The 17,473-nt window shown below is 39.9% G+C and overlaps 1 protein-coding gene across 7 annotated transcripts in view; it reads left to right on the plus strand.

The window, feature by feature from the left end:
- The window catches only part of myt1b (myelin transcription factor 1b), a 105,323-nt gene extending 89,728 nt beyond the window's left edge, over positions 1–15,595 (plus strand). For 3 of the 7 annotated variants that reach the window (XM_038723685.1, XM_038723687.1, XM_038723692.1), the window contains 12 exons: positions 83–270; positions 2,453–2,710; positions 3,335–3,489; positions 4,178–4,240; positions 4,658–4,726; positions 5,225–5,287; positions 5,643–5,723; positions 6,340–6,561; positions 8,129–8,220; positions 8,629–8,732; positions 10,077–10,220; positions 10,378–15,595. In XM_038723685.1, the coding sequence (XP_038579613.1) occupies positions 83–270; positions 2,453–2,710; positions 3,335–3,489; positions 4,178–4,240; positions 4,658–4,726; positions 5,225–5,287; positions 5,643–5,723; positions 6,340–6,561; positions 8,129–8,220; positions 8,629–8,732; positions 10,077–10,220; positions 10,378–10,521 (1,583 nt within the window). In that variant the 3' untranslated portion in view covers positions 10,522–15,595. The remainder of the gene's footprint in view (positions 1–82; positions 271–2,452; positions 2,711–3,334; positions 3,490–4,177; positions 4,241–4,657; positions 4,727–5,224; positions 5,288–5,642; positions 5,724–6,339; positions 6,562–8,128; positions 8,221–8,628; positions 8,733–10,076; positions 10,221–10,377) is intronic. The other 4 variants (XM_038723686.1, XM_038723689.1, XM_038723688.1 and 1 more) reach the window with 4 other exon arrangements.
- The last annotated feature ends 1,878 nt before the right edge of the window (positions 15,596–17,473 follow it).

Raw genomic sequence — 17,473 nt, forward strand, 5'->3', positions numbered from 1 at the left:
GTACACCGTTTTTGTGTATATACCACCTCTGCTGTATCCTACTTTTATGATCACTTCAGCTAAAGTTGACTTCCTCCCACAGCTAAGCCCTCATTCCCCAAGTCATCGTCGCCCAGCCTCAGTCTCCATGCTTATGGAAAGAGCTCCTCTTTGGCCTATGACTACTCCCATGATGCAGAGGCTGCTCACATGGCTGCCACGGCCATCTTGAACCTGTCTACGCGCTGCTGGGAGAAACCCGAGAACCTCAGCACCAAACCCCAAAACAAGGTAAACAGACCACAGTTATTCATATACATATATTTATATCTTAAATACATTACAGTCAAACAGTATGGGAAATAAATCCTTCATCACCTACTTCTTAGCTGATCAAAAAATAACAAATATGAAGTGAGTCAGTTGTCATGTTTATGGGTGATGTCATTATTGTAAAGTGTTACTCTGTTCTTCTCTCCTAAGTACCTAGAGAAAGAGATTATTAGCTGATTGTAGGGCAGATTGAAACATTGCAGGCCACAGCTGGTGAGATGAGAGGCGATAGCAGTGGGTGTGCCTCTCCTCTCCTCTTGTGCTCATTTCGTTCTCTTCCCATTGACTCTGCATGCATATATCATCAGGAGACATTGGCTTACAGCAACAGGATGGTGTTGAGATGCAGTTGCATCACCTCTCCCGTCCTGTTTCATCCTTTCATCCCTCCATCCCACACAATTTTCATGTTGTTATTGAATTTGGCTGACTGCCAGTTCCCTGGATTACTTTTCCACCAGGTAGCCTTTTTTCATTATCTGCCGGACGGATCTCCCACTCTCTTACTCCACCCCCGCCACTCTTTCTTTCATTTTCTTTTCACATCTCTTTTTGCTCTCTTTCATCTCCCTCTCTTCCTCCCTATGCAAGTCTCTCTGTCTCTCTCTCTGTCTATACCTCTATCTCTCACCCACTGCCTCTCTGTGCACAGGAGGTGTAATTGGAGCACCACTTTCCCCCATATTGTGATTTTTAAAAGCCCTCTTGCCTCACAGAGGAGAGAAAGTGACTGCTTCATCATTTTTCGATTTCCTGACATGGTTTTGGGAAGATAAAAAGTCAAGATTAATGTCTCTGGCAGCACAGCAGAGCAAGGTGTTGTTCAACGAGGCACCGATCCAAAGCAGGCCTTAGCTGTGCGGTATTACAGCGCGGATCATCCAGGGACTGATCTGAAATCAGAGTCGGAGCCAGTTGAAATCCAATATTGAAACATTGGAACACTGAGCTCATCAACCAGGGACAGTTCTGGGAACTGTTCCCGTTTTCTCTGCTCTCCTCCTAACCCTTTGATTTTTCTGGCGCTTGACCAGCCCATATGAGCGCCATTTTAGATGAAAACATGGCTGATCTCACCCCTCTGTTTCTGTTCACCTGCCAGCACTATAACAGAGCACGGAGAGATGAACTGTGGTGTTGGTGCTGTTGGCAAAGTATTGTCAGAGTACATTAGATATCATTACTAACATGCTTAAGCGATGGTGGAGAACATTTAACACTCTGAAAAAGAGCATCACACTGCTGCATGACTGTAGAAAATTTTGTTTGGTATAAGCTTGAGGGCAATTTCACAATCGGGTCAATGTGTATGGGTGGAAATAAGAAGAAGTCAATAATTTCATCAAATGAAAGTTTAGTTTGATCTGAATCTAAATCCCTCCCTGTGTGTGACTGGGGGTTATATGACTCACGAAGACGTACTGTATGTGTAGCACTGCAACTAAATCTGCTCAAGAGAGTAATTAAATCATACAGGACTGCCTCTCATATCCACTGATGTGCACCAGAGGAGACTGCATTAGTAATTTATATTCGAGAATACTTAATTAGATGTATTAATTGTAGATGTATTAGTTAGCTATGTTGTCTACTAATGTTCTCCCATACTATATATGGAGTACCAATGTTTTTAGTTCTAGATGAATATTAATGTATTGAGTGAAATATGTAAATGAATAATAAATATCAATAAATTGTGAAATAAGTCTCATTATTTTGAAATGTTATTTTATTATTTTTAGTTTCATTGCAATTATTGGTTTTATTTCATGTGCTGGCACCTGTCTCCCTCACCTTTCAGCCAGCCATCACATGCCCCTGCCTCTCTAAGCAGGCTAAACAACTGCTAACACATTTAGCCAGCCAACTACTGTATGTTAAGGCAACAGCAATGGCAAAGATGAGACAGTGTTAGCAGCAGAAGCTGGTTAATTCAGTAATTTACTTAGTTACTTGGCAGTGATGATGTTCTCCAGAGAGAGACACACAACTCTGTGACTTTTGTTGTCTTTGGGTTCCCTGGCCAATAGGAGCTAGCTCCCTAGCTAGCAGCTGTTGAGCCTGCCAACATCGTTGGTTGTACGAACAGCTGATAATGTTGTGAGGCCTCTGTCCTGAGTGTCTGATGTGTTCTCTCCAGGAGATGGACATTGAGGTGGATGAGAACGGCACTCTGGACCTGAGTATGAAGAAGCCCATTAAACGAGAGGGCAGCCTGTCCGGTACCAGCCCCGGGGTTCGGTCCCCAGACCCTTCTTCCTCCTCCTCTTCCTCGCTCCATCACGGTGGAAGCAGCGGGATGACATCACCAAACTTACACGCCTACAAGCAGGAGGAGTGGGAGGGACCTCTGGATTACACCAAACCCAACCGCCAAAGGGAGGAGGAAATGGACGAGGTCAGTACAATTTGACTGAGCAAAAGTACAAGCTCCAAAAACACAGTATTTCCTGTGACATTAGTTACAGAGGAAGTATTGCAACATAAATAACAACAGACAAAATCCCCCCTAAGCTTTTTGAATAAAAAACTCATACTTGTTTACATCACTTTGTCTTTCTCTAAGCCCCTTGCCTTATTTCCTGTCCCCCTTTCCTCTTTCTATTATTCATTTATTTCACTGAAATGCGAGAGTTACTGTACTGTTAAAACATTGCACTGTGTAACAGAGGTTGGTGTGTCAGGTGCATTGCACCATCCTGACTTTGGCATATGCTAATTTTTACTCCTTTGAACTTTTTCAAAAGAAATATAAAGAGCTTTGAGTGTAAATTTTTTATGAGGACACTCTGCATCACTTGTCTACAAAAGAATAAAAAATTGTTTAGTGTAGAGGCTTGTGTGCACATGGTGGTTTGAAAAGTTTCTTTTCTTGTATACAAATATGTAAACTATTGCGAGAAAGCAATCCCTCAAAACGGGCCAATAAACAATAGTACAATTTACAAATATTTAAAACAAAGGATCACAGAAGAATTACCAGTGCATTTGTGCTAATTTTCTTTTTTTATTCATTTCTCAGATGGAACACACAGGCCAGTCATTCGTCTCATCCGAACCAGAGGACTGTGACATGATGCAGGACTCTCTGGAGGAGAGGAAGTACCCAGGAGAGGTTACGACCCCAAGTTTCAAGGTCAAATTCCAACCCAAGGATAGCAAGAAAGATCTGCTCTCGTAAGTAACAAACCAAAGGGTATACAACCACACTAGCGGCTCTGTAAGGGTGTTGTGCTTTGAGCTAATTGCTAACATGTTGACATGCTCACAATGACAGTGCTAACATGCTGATGTTTAGTAGGTGTAATGTCATCTTCACCACCTTAGTTTATTTTGTGTTAGCATGCAAACATTTATTAGCACCTAACAAAGTACATCTAAGGCTGATGGGGATGTCAATAGTTTTGCAGGTATTTTAAGTGATCCTGGTGGGGACATGAATGCCCGTAAAAATTTCATGGCCATCCATCTTATAGTTCTAGATATTTTCCTCAAAATGAATGTCTGTTTTCAATTCATCCAGTAGATGATGAGATGTTTCACATAATAAGCGAAAACCTTGACCTGCTGGTGGCGCTAGATGAAAAGTCAGGGGGCCACCAAAGTAATTAGAATTCATCTTCTGGGGACCATGAATGTCTGGACAAATTTCATGGCAATCCATATAGTAGTTGAGATATTTCTGTCTGGACCAAAGTCCCATTCATATAGCCACACCCACTAGTATGGTTAAAAATAACAAAAAAGGAGGATTGGAAATGAACTACTCATATTTAAACATAAATGTTCTGATTCAGTCCCTCTTTCCTTTCTAACTCTGCATCTCCGTCTCTCTTTTCTCTTCTATGTATCTCTTCCTCTGCAGGTGCCCCACACCTGGTTGTGATGGCAGTGGTCACATCACTGGAAACTATGCGTCCCATCGCAGGTATGCACCAATGCAGCCTTTCTTGGCTGATACAGTACGCCAGTGCTCTAAATATAAACTCTTATATGAAATGTAATCTCTGCTGAGACTTTTCTGCTGCTCGCTCCGCACCTGAGTCCAAAGCGGGCGCACCACGACTAATTCAAATATTTCATTTGATCCTGACATGCCAGAGGCAATAATGTAGCGTGAGCCTGGGAAGCAAAGACGGTCATTGACTTTGATATGCATCAGTAATTTACTTCTTGCCGTCTGTCCTCTTCTTCCTAAATGACCTTGGTATGCCTTGCATTCTTGATTTCCCTTCACTTACGTCTTTCTCCTCTCTCTTTTCAATCCCTCACACTCGCCTTCCTCGGCCCTTTTTTCGTCCTTCTCTTCTTCTGCCTGTCCTTCGCTCTTTCTCCTTTCTCTCAGTCTGTCTGGGTGTCCCCTTGCTGATAAGAGCCTTCGGTCCCTCATGGCGGCACACACCCCTGAACTCAAGTATGTCTGCTCTACACCTTCACTGCCTTTTCACTGCCACTTGAATGCACTGCTACTGACACCGTCCAACGCCACAATGCTTTATTCTGCTGACGTTAACTTATCTTTTGTTGCTGGCTGCTGCCTCTGCTGCTACTGCATCTGTCATGGTGTTTTTATCTGCATCTGGCTTTGGCTATGCTTGCTTTCACTTCAATCAGTTAATGTAAATGTGAAACTGTATTCCAGCAGTATATGTAGTTATTTGCTAGAAAATAGGCTTTTCATGGCCCACTGTAGACTGATACAAGACGTGTTTAAATGGCCTGAAAAGACTGAATTGAAAACAAATATTGCTGACAAAAACGAATAACAAAATGAGAGAAATTAATAAGCTGACCATTTCTCTCATCTGCCTAATGTTATTTTCCCGAAGAATTTCCACTATGAAACATCAACAGTGGAATTTTTTATGCTAACCTTTTATTAAATGTTAAGCATTGCTCTGTCCTTTCCCAGATGCCCCACTCCAGGATGTGACGGCTCAGGTCACATCACAGGAAACTACGCCTCTCACAGAAGGTAACAAACAAAAAACACAAATGCGTACACACAGACACACACACACACACACACACACACACACACACACGCACATACATACACACACGGACACACACACAGTCAGTCAGAGAGCCCTAGTGACAGTTCATAGTAGAATTAGACAGGGATCACATACTCACACATTTCCACACCTTTCCATTATCCTTTTTCCGGCCATATTAGGCGTTTTGAGTTGATTTAGTTTGTAATTTGGTGGAACAACCTCTGTAAAATTATTCTTCTTTATATTGTTCTCTCCCTTTATCAAGCAGCAATCACTTCACCAGACCTTTTTTCAACCCTATGTTATCAACTCCATACTTTCTGTTTTCAGTATCTCTGGGTGCCCGCGTGCCAAGAAAAGTGGAATTAAAACTCCTACCAAGGACAACCAGGAGGACTCCGAGCTTTTAAAGTTCGTACCGCTCAGAAAGCCATAATGTCTGCTTTTAGCGAGACTGACGGTAAAAGTAAAATGCAATAAAAAAGAGAGAGAGAGAGAGAGAGGAAAGTCACTGTGAATCATATGCAGAGGTAGTGACCTGCCCCCGTAACTGAATCAAACAATCAGGCCCTTACTTATGGGAAAATACACTTACTGCAGATACTGATTCTGAATGTAGTTCATGGTAGAGTATCGTAGATAGATTGTCAGTACATAAGAAATACATGAGCTTCATATTGCATTTACACACAAACAGTTAATTTAACAGCATGTTGATAACAGCATGTGCTAAACCTCAATAGCTCTTGCATCAGTAATATTATTCATTACATAAATAATATGTCAAACACAGATGTAAGAATATTGATTTGGCCCAGTAGAGAAAGTATATAACTTAAATCTTTTATAATATACTTAACTTTCTCTACAGTTTGAATCTTTGGAATCCCGTTGTCTAACCCTTGTGCCTTCTCACTCTCTTTATTTCTTTCCCTGCTGTCTGACTTCACACTTCTTCTCCCTCTTCTGCTACACAACTCTGCTCTTGTCTTTTTCTTGTTTCCTTCCTTTCCTCTGCTCCCTGCAGGTGCCCGGTGCCAGGCTGCGACAGCCTGGGTCACATCAGTGGGAAGTATGCCACACACCGTAGCGCCTACGGGTGTCCGCTGGCGGCCCGCAGACAAAAGGAGGGCCTCCTGAATGGAACACCCTTCAACTGGAAAGCCTTCAAGACAGAGGGGCCGACTTGTCCCACTCCAGGTTGTGACGGCTCTGGACATGCTAACGGAAGCTTCCTCACACACCGCAGGTAAGCTGCATGCAGACAGTTATTAGGGTATTCGTATTTGTTTTTGTGTGTTTTAGTTATTATTTGTTGTCTGCCGCGCCAGCTTAAATTCCCCTGAGCTAGAAGCATGAAACTTGGGCGAATAACTGGAAATGGTGTGAATCAGCTTCCACAGAAATATGAACCCAATCAGGCCACATGGTGGTGCTATAATTAAGGCTTAAAAATGCAAACTTTGAAAGGCCACGCCCCTTACACCGTAAGTCCGATTGACTTATAATTTTTCACACAGGTGCAGCTCAATGTGCTCTAGAAAAAAGCCTCAAGGACTATTAAGGTCCGCCTAGAGTTTTTTTCCGCCATTTAGAATTTTTTGAAAATCACATTTTTGACATCTCCTTCTAGACCGTAGCTCCGATTGCCACCAAATTTTCAGTGAATCATCATTGGATCAAGCCTATTAAAAATTATATAAAGCATGTCGATATCTCAATTACTTTTCAAGATATGGACCAATGAACTTTGAAAGGGGCGTGGCTCTGGACATGAATGACCACAAATCAGCAACCGTAGGGCCAATCATCACAAAACTCACAGGATATATTCAGATAGGTGCCTCGGATATACCTGGACAGTTTGATGAACATACATCACTAGGGGGCGCTACAAGCGCAAGCCAGGTGCTTAGCATTACACAAATTACACTATAAATCCCATATTCATTCTCCAATCATCACAAATCTCTCAGGATATGTCCACATAAATAACTGAAACATGCCCTGAAAGTTTCATTCAAATCAAACACCCGAGGGCGCTATAAATGCAAACAAACTGCAGGGGATAAAATGCAAAACAGGCTACAAAATGCATATTGTTTGTCCAATCAACATAAAACTTTCAGGATATGTCTACATCAGCACCTCACACATACCCTGAAAGTCTCATTCAAATCCACCACTAGGGGGCGCTTTAAATACATCGTAACTGGACGTGGAATGATACAAATCAAGCTATAGATCAGAAAATGGTTGTCCAGTTGTTACAAAACTTGCAGGATGTGTTTTATAACAATGTTGAACCATATGTGTGAAATCATTTTGATGTCAATATTGCAATAAAAGGTGTGAACCCGCGAATCGCCGCTTGCGGCTATATTTTATTTGGTCTTTACTAACTATATAAGAGAGAAGATAGTGAATGTGGATTTAGACTTTAGAACAACTTTATGCAAATTAAGTCCTGTGTAGAAGGTTTAAGGAACTTCCATGTCTATAATTTTGTATTCAACATCTTCATTTAAATACATAATATATAAATATATATATATATATATATATATATATATATATACATAAACGCCTACTTATTTTCATCTACTTATGTAGATGTAGGAGCTGTATGCCTATTTCTATTTTCCTGTAAAATGTTATGTGTGTACATTGAGAGCAACTTAAAATTGGAATCATATTCCTTGTATGTGTACACATACTGATGCTGGTGTGTTTAGATATAAAGTGATAACTCAGGCCACAGTGTAATACACATGACTGTATGACCCCCACCCTCTGTGTGTCACTTGTGTCTCCAGCCTCTCAGGATGCCCCAGAGCCTTATTCGCCAAGAAGAAGGCCAAGTTCCCCACAGAGGACTACCTGAGCACCAAGTTCCGAGCCAGTGATGGTAAAAAAACAAAAAACTCCAAATATATTTGTATGTGGGTCTGTGTATTTACACGTATATGTATGTGCAAAAACATACTGACTATTTTCTAGAGCACTTAAATGAACTTAACTTAAAAGTTTTTAGACAAAGTAAAGGGGAAAGTCTGTCAAAGTTAAAACTATAAATGTCAATGTACACTTGACCAATCAATACAGCTACAAATCGTTTTGTATAGCAAAGAATGTCAGGTATGGAACCAAGTGAACAGTTAGCATTCAGAATATACCTGAAACTCAATACAACATCACTTTAACAAAACTAATATACTCTTTATTCCAAAGTAGCAAAGTTAGACATACCATGGAAAATGCATAGTACAGTCCATAGTTTTCTTTTCTAATCTAATGTATCTGAATTCTCCTTTAGTTTTGGACAACGATGAGGACATCAAGCAGCTCAACAAAGAGATTAACGATCTCAATGAATCCAACAATGAAATGGAGGCTGACATGGTCAACCTGCAGACTCAGGTGTGTGTCTCTACTTTTGTTTTGTTTCAACACATCAACTGCTGAACATGTGTTGGGTTCTTTCAGGACAGAAATGCTGATGTGTTTTACCGCAATTAGACTGTGGGAGTTAAAGTACTCAATACAGTCACTTGAGTCTGTTGAAGCTAGGCAATGTTGGTGAAACTAGCCAGAGAGAGCTAGATTTTGAAAACTGAAAAATACCACCCCCTACCTTCAGGCCCCCCTCCAAAGCCGCTCAGCCAAAACACCTGTTCATGCACAGTGCCTGCACTAGTCGCCCTGCACCAGCCACAGATACCAGATTTGATTTTCGTTTTCTATCAGAGCATTTGGTGTATCAATTGGGATTTAAAGAGAATTTTAACAAATATAACAAAAAAGGCATATCATAAAAATTGCCTACCCCAGCTTTAAGGAACATTTGATGTTACATGTTGTTGAGATATTACAAAGACACAGCTGTAAAACTTTAGCATTTGTTTTATTCTTAAACTATCACAAATGGAAAAGCCTTATGATTGAACACAAACTTTATCTTCCTAATGAAAAAAAATAATTAAAAAGCTATAGCAATGTTTTGCAGCTATAACATTACCTGATCTGATATGACCAGTAACTTGTGGTGGGTAATGTTAGCAAATGTAAGATAAATATTGCTTTGTAACTGACATTATTCAGTCTGTTTGCTGGAAACTCTCTCTCCTACTACTGTTAAACTACGTTTTAGCATTTACCATTGTCATGTAATTACCACTTGTGGCCACAGTGGCCGCTGTTCAGCAAAAATTACATAGGTTCCCTTTCAAGGATAAGACAAGTGAAATCTCAAGAGCAGAACCATCATTGTATTCTCTGTACTTTCATATTTTCATACACCAGACTGTTTGCTCTCAGCCCCAAGTCCTGAAGAAATAAATCTGTAAGAATATGTTGTGTCAGAGGAAGAGTTTGTCAGGCGCTATTTTTAGCTAGTGAGTATGGCAGATCGGTGTATGTGGGATGGAGTCAAAATAAACTAGAGTGTGTGTGTTCATGGTGATAAAGGAACATGCCACCCACTGCAACATTGAGGCTCACTGATGTGTTTTCACAAGCTTCTGGACAACAATGGAGCTCAATGGCTCAGAGGAAGGAGATATATCAGGCTCTGATGCACACACTACTTCTTAGTATTACATACAATCCTAATTAGTATGATCAATTAATTGTTAGTAATAGGAAAACTTCAGAATATCACCTCTATTTAACATCTTCAAGTATTGATTTTAAGTTGAAAAGACAAGGTACAACCTGAGTGGTGCTTGTAGATAATCATAGAAATCCTGTTGCTGTGTCTTGTAGATCTCCTCCATGGAGAAGAACCTGAAGAGCATTGAACATGAGAACAAGGTGATCGAGGAGCAGAACGAGGCCCTGTTCATGGAGCTGTCTGGCCTCAGCCGCGCCCTAATCCGCAGCCTTGCTAATATACGCCTGCCACATATGGTAAGTTGTTGTTCATGTACACACACAGGGCCCACTCACACACCTTTTTGTTGAAATTAATGCATATGTTTCAAGATGTATCTTGTGTGTTGACCAGCGCAGAGCCGTTTGTTTCCCTGCTCTTCTCAGTTGAGATTGGTTGTTGTTTGTACCACAGCAGGAGCCAATCACCGAGCAGAACTTTGACAGCTATGTGAGCACCCTGACCGACATGTACACCAACAAGGACTGCTTCCAGAGCCCCGAGAACAAGGCACTGCTGGAGAGCATCAACAAAGCAGTGAAGGGCATCAAAGTCTGAGGCTCGACACACATACACACACACTCACACGCACACACACACACGGAGAGAGCGCAAACTGTCCTAAAGCGCAGGAGCGTGACGGAGGTGGAGATGAAAGAGAGATGTTGGAATATTCTACAATATATTGAAATATGATTCAAAAACAAAAAGGGAATTCAGGTTATTTAAATAAACGGCAACTTAAAAAAGTCAACCCAGGGAGCACTCTGTTTGAAGAAAAGTGACGCGGACCAAAATCCACACCATGCTGCTGCTGGGATTAGAAGGAGGAAACAGATCCTTCAGTCAGACTGGATGGAAACGAAGCATAATGTTACCAGAGACTGTATCTGGGGGTTTTAATACGCTGTATGTTTGCCTGTTGTCTCTTTTGTGTCCTGAACTGTTTTTGGAGAGGGTTGTTCATTTTTTGCGCTTCACACCAACTGAAACATGGAGGAACGTGTACACAGGACTGCTCACAGGAACTTGGTGACAGGAAGACGAGGAGCTGATGACTCTCAGTACTGTCCTGTAGCATACACTGCGTGCAAGTGTGTGCTTTCACCGGCTCCACTAGCTCTCTGATTCATGACCGCACACACCCCGGCAATATGAAGCATGCACTAAACTGAGTATGTGTTTGCTTTGTGGTATTACTGTGGTAAACATGTCAACAGCGCAACGTTGACTCAGTTTAGCGGGAAAAAACATTCTTCAAGCAAGGTCATGAGACAGATCCAGGGCTGTTTATTTTTCATGGAACAGCTGATATCATGATTTAAAAAGCAGCAGATAAATCCTTCTCCCCCCTTTTCTTAAAGCTGAAATGATAATAGTAATAGTGTGCACACATTTCACATTCAGTTAGTCATATCAATAGTATTTATCAACATAGGATTTGCACTTCATTTCAATGAATAGTTTTTGTGGTACAATAATTATTGTTATATATGAATTATTTAAAGTTGTGAACTTTTAAATTGTAACTTATTGCCATTTATGTTATTGAGGTTTATTTATTTGAAGCAATCTATTTATTAACTTTGTTTTGTAACACACACACATAAAATGCATCTTTACTGATTATCATGGTCAAAGCGATTAGCAGATGTCTTACGTCAATATTTTAAAAGTCTATATAGATAACTGACAAGGCATATTTTGTTTTGAGTACTTTTTAAAAACCTTTTTAAGTGCAGATGTTTTATAACTGACAAAAATCTTTTGATAATTTTACAAAAAGAAGTTTTTTTGGGGGTTCTTGTTTATGTTCTTTCTGTTACTGCTACATTCAGAAACCCACTGCTGAGGAAAAAAAAGAAAGTATGTATTTATTATTTATTTAATATGAAAGAAATTGACTGATATGGCTGTATATTTATTTTGTTATTTATGTGTGTGATGTGACGGTTGAGTCTGAGTAGTCTTAAAGATCCACTGCTAATATTTAAATAAAGAAAATCAATACAAATACAGTTTGATTACTTAGGCTTATACCTAGACATACCAGCAGCTGATTGTAAAGACAAAAAAACAAAAGCAATCTGGTGTTGCTATCTGGTCTCCGTGTGTTTGCTTTTGTCAGGTAAAAGAAAACCAAGAAATGTTAAAAAAAACAAAACATAGAGTTCCAAAATGTTACCTCTCCCAAGCGCTTTGTAGCGGCCACCACTGGCTCACCCAAAACCTCTGTAATGTACCACAGATGCTTAAGTAATGCTTTTGATGATTTTGGTTCTTGTTTCTTGTTTTCATCAGTACAATGGTACATATATTGAGCTCTATTCCAGCCGTGGTTTAGGCTGGATGTATGGGTCTAAAAGACACACACACACACACACACACACACACACACACACACACAGCGACATATCCAGCCCTCGAGGATCCTGTAGGATGGCCTCCTTTGACAAACTTCTATCGGATAAACATACACGCCCTTGTAGCCTTACTCTAGATTTTAATTTTTTGATGCACAAAGTGCCACTAAAAAGAGAAAAAAAAAAAAAACGAAAAAAAGAGAATTCACTTTCTTTCCTGATTCTTCGCATTTCTGCAATGTAACAATGTCTGGTCCTGGGAAGACCACGGCATCAAGAGAGTGGTGATTGTTTCAGATGCCTTTATTTCTCTGCCAAGTTGGCCATTAGTACACTATATATACACTCTGTATAAATAGATTTTAAAGATGCTATATATATGAATATAAACATACATATATTTTTCCAGTGTAATTGTTGACTTGCTCTTCTTCTCTTGTATTACCTTATCAAAGGATCACTAGCTGTCTAGAAGAGATGTGTGGGGCGTTACTAATAGGAGGCAGTTACACCTTATGTAATATCACTAAGACCTGCTCAACTGTGGCTTTAAACATACCATTCAGTCAAGCTGAAGGCAAAGTAGCCTTTGTTGGTGATACAGTACAAAACTTTGGAAGTGTTGTCATAGGTTTCCTTTTCTTTTCTTTCCTTTCCTTTATTGGTCTGTCCTTGATCCAGAAATGTCAAAAACTTCTGCTGTATGTTATACTACTGAATCTGAGAAATGACTGTCACTTTGAAACTAGATGGTTGGCTCTTTGTTCCTAAGTGTCATGTGAGTTCATGTATAGTATAAAAAAAATGACGCCTCTGAATAATGTTCTGCACATAGTGTTTGGCGACATTGTGCAGTTATTGTATTGTTACTGGTCAGGCCTGCTCGCAATGAGCCCATCCTCTCTAATGTTGAAATGAGCAAGTAGGAGACTTTAGTGTAACCTGCCTTTGAGTGATCTGTCGCAGCTACTGTGGTGTACAGTATGATACCTTTGTGTAACTCTGATGTCAAAGGCATGTTGTAAATGTGCTTTTAGCCAATGTAGAATGAAACTCCTTTGTGCACTTTCTGAATAATCGTTGAAAATGCCAGCATTTGAGTCTCGACTTGTAAGGACCCCAATAGATCACGAGCAATAGAAAGTATTCACCCCCACTGGAGGGCGCATTACAAAGCATTGTCACATCTGTTTGTTGCAGTTCACATACAAAAACAACCCGTACGTTATGTCAGATGCAGACATCTCTTAGGTTCATGGGGTTCAGCCCGTGCTGTCAAAGCTCCAAAATGCATAGAAGGAAGCAGTACTTTCTTTTCTAAACAAAAACCAAAAGAGATTGACAGGAAGCAGAGTTTGGTTCTCAGGTGACCGTGGAGAGCTGCTAAAGCAGAACAGAGCAATGCCATAGGTCAGCCAGTCAGCTGAGGCTAGAGGCGATAGCAGCGGCTGGATCAAGGCCTCGTGTGAAATGAGATGAGTGTGTGGGAGTGGGAAATTGATTTGCCAGGCTACACAATCTCCCCCTTGTTTAAGGAGGAGGCGTTTGTTGCATAAATATGTGTCCATCACTCAAGAGAATGTCAAAGCTTCTTATGACTTTTAAACCCCCCCCCCCCCCAAACCCCTTCTTCATGTCTTGTGTAACCTTTCCTCATGAAAGATAGTTTTAATGCATTTGGTTAACAAAGTAGCATATTCTTCCTCTCTTGAAATGCACGAGAATACTACCCAAGAGTGTTTAGACTGTGAATATTCTCCTAACTTATTTGATATGGCATGACCCCTTTTAAACTGCTTGATGAAATTGTCTACTGAGGTATGTAAATTAATAACACTGAGGCCATGAAAGCATAGCATTTTCAAAAAATGTCAGCTGAGAAAGCAAATGCAGCCTACGGTTGGTTCTGCACCCACGCACTGTATGTTTTCTTATTTACATAAAAGTATTGAGTGATGGAGTGAGGAGTTTTATCATTCTAAATAGCAAAGGAAATTTAAAAAAACAAACTGGTCAGGGCCCAGTTTCCCTAAAGAATCTGGAATGAAAATGTATTTAACATGATGACACTTTCAGGGAAGCCAGCCCAGACCAAACTCCAGCTGTGTGTTGAAGAGGGGGGGAGGCACACCTCTGCATCCCGGTTTCATGTTAGGTACAGACGCGTGGTTGTCAAGAGCAGAATGGTCCCACTTTGACGCACACACCACATAGAAATTGACTCATGAGAAAGAAATGTCTAGTTGAGTGGCACTTTTCATCAAGCTGAGCAAAACCAAAAGCCCCCTACCACCCCCCCACCCCCACCCCCCTCCCTGCGGAAGTTACAAACTGTGTGGTCTTATCATGTGTGCCTTTCTCACTCCGCTCATTTCAAGATATGGTGTGTTTACACTTGGCAAACCTGGTTCAAATACTGTGGAAAACGTTTGGTCTGGATATAGATCTGTTATCCATGGGACCTTGGGGTGGGGGGGTGGGGGTGTAAATGTGTCTTTTCCATGCAGGTGGAGACCATTTTGTGACAGATTCAAAACAACAAACTTTTGTTAGGCTAAAGAAACTGTGATCTCATTCTGTCGATTCAGGTACCAAACTGCATGGACAGTTTCTGTGAAGGAATCTGAAGAACATCATCATTATCATCATCCCTAGATAATGCATCAGTGTGTGCAGGGCATTATTTTGAAACAAGTGGAAGTCTCTGTACATATTTGTATTAAGAAGAAACAGTGTTATTGTTGTTGTATTGAAGACAAGTTGAAAATGGCAAAAAAAAAAAAAATGAATAAAAAAAAGTTTGTGACAAAGACAAAAAAATCCACAGCCAAGGGTTGTCCTGCTAGCACATTTTTACAGAGATGAGCTATTTTTACTGGTGATTTTCTAGGCATTGATATTGATATCCTTTTAAAAAAGTACAAAACATCCAAAATTACAAGCACTTCCACAACGATAGATTGTATGGTCATTTTTGTTACTTTTGTAGATGTGGTCGTTCCTTTGCTACTGCAACGTTTTGTAAAGTGGGACAGGCCTTGGCTGTGTGTCCTCGGGGTCTCATGTTTTTTTTTTTTATTTAAATTTTTTAATTTGGGAAGTAAAACACTGTAGATGGGCCGAATTTGTGACTGTGTGTTTGTGTACTTGTGTACATGTTCCCCTGTTCCTGTGTCAGTGTTATAAACCAGAGAAGTGATGTCAGTTATTGTGGGGGTATGAACCATTTTAAATGTTCTCTATGAAAAACAAAAATAAAGAATCATAGACAAGTATGACTATGTTGAATCTGTGTGTACGTCTACCTTTGTGAGGACCGATTTGAGTTTTAAAACTTGAGAGTGAAGATATTTTGCCCTGTCCTCAGTCTGGGAAGGACTGTTTAAGGGTTAAGACGGTTACGGTTAGAACAGTTAGACATTTACTTGTGATGATTATGGTTAGGTTTAAGGGGCAAGGGAATGCATTATGTCAGTGAATGTCCTCACAAGTATACTAAGACAAATGTCTATGTGTTTGTGTTATGAGAGAGACAGATGATCAGTTTTTCATTGCAGTAACACCAGTGTCATATGCATTAACACACAGTATGCATGGTCAAGCAGGCACATGACACACACTGTCTTCCCAACTGGTAAACAAAATGGGGGACTTCGTGTGCTGTTAACGTGCAGTTACATGTAGTTTTTATGTTGAACAGCACTGGCATCTAGTGGAACATTTAGTTAATCAACATGTTGTGTGGACTCACGAACTATGAGTATCATCATAGGTACTTTGTGTTTCTCTGCAGCTGTTAATAGTGATAATCATTATTCATTAAACACTGTGTGACATTCTCTGATCTCTGAGTTCATTTTGTCACAGCAGTGTTTGCTTTCAGACAGAATCCAAAAGTATAAATATCTTCCACTGACCCAGTGAAACAAACGTTTAGTCTTGGTTGTCAAAATGCATTACATCTAAATATAATAATAAATAAAAATCTAAATCCTAATTTATTGTCTAAATCCTCATGTATAAATATTAAAGCTAACTGTCATGTTTCATCTGTGTTATTTAACATGTTAATCCTCAAATTTTAGTGCATCTAATGACATATCTTAATTCACGAGTGCAACTCCTCAGAATCTAAAGTTTTAATTAGCGTTCACAGTTTCTGAATATGGACCAGTCTGACAGTGGAGAGGGCCAACAGCTCATACACATATATACGATGTAAGACATGTGAAAGGTGTGATGTGTTTGGTCCGAGGGAGAGGTGGATCCTGAGACAGAGGAAGCATCACAGCAAATATCAGATTAAATGCTGTGTCCAGACAGACAGAGGGGTTTGGATAGCCAATTAGGTGATTGATGGGATTTAATTTGTAAACATGTGTAAAATGGTATGTATCATTTGTTTTACTGTACTTTTTTTTATTTGTTTGTCTTACATTGTAGTTACTTTACATATAAGGCTGTTCTTTGTATAAGGGACATACTATACCTGAAAAGTGAATACCGACAATAAGGAACCTGTGAATTGACTGGTGTTTGTATGACATGGGTTTATTCAGTTTGCTGTGGAGGATATTAAACTGTATTATTGAGTTACTGTGAGTACACCTCAACAAGAAATTACATAAACAAACATAAAGTCTTGCCTGTCACACTCACACAGTTCCTTAGACCGTCTTGATAAATGGAAATGTCATTTTGGGTGGCAGTTAAATTTTGCTGGACAGATTTATTTAATAAATCACAAATGATCCACTTTGAATGTAACAAAGACATTAATGTTGTGTGAAATTATTTATTTTCTCAAGATTTATATGATGTTGTGGTTTGAGAATATTGATCACTGTTGTTTCCAAACAGGATATGATAATCTTTAAAGGCATGCAGGCAGGTAAGCCAGTGGTGAGAATATTTGTACCGACAGAATAAAGTTGACAACATGTCAGAAAGCTAAATCCCCCAAAGAGATGCTCTGTTTCAGTGTTTTATTCAGCTTTCACTATGTCAGTTTTGTGCTAGCATATTTCTTAAACCATGTCTTTGATTAATTTAACAGCAAATGTAGAGTCAGGAAACACACCGTAAAAACAGTACAAAGTGTAAAGACAGTGCCAGAAACGTGGCTGTGGCCTTGGTACAGAGTAAAG

This window comes from Micropterus salmoides, unplaced genomic scaffold (genome assembly GCF_014851395.1).
Source record: "Micropterus salmoides isolate LMB-PRFRI ecotype aquatic unplaced genomic scaffold, ASM1485139v1 Ms_hic_scaffold_16, whole genome shotgun sequence".
NCBI classification, from domain to species: domain Eukaryota; kingdom Metazoa; phylum Chordata; class Actinopteri; order Centrarchiformes; family Centrarchidae; genus Micropterus; species Micropterus salmoides.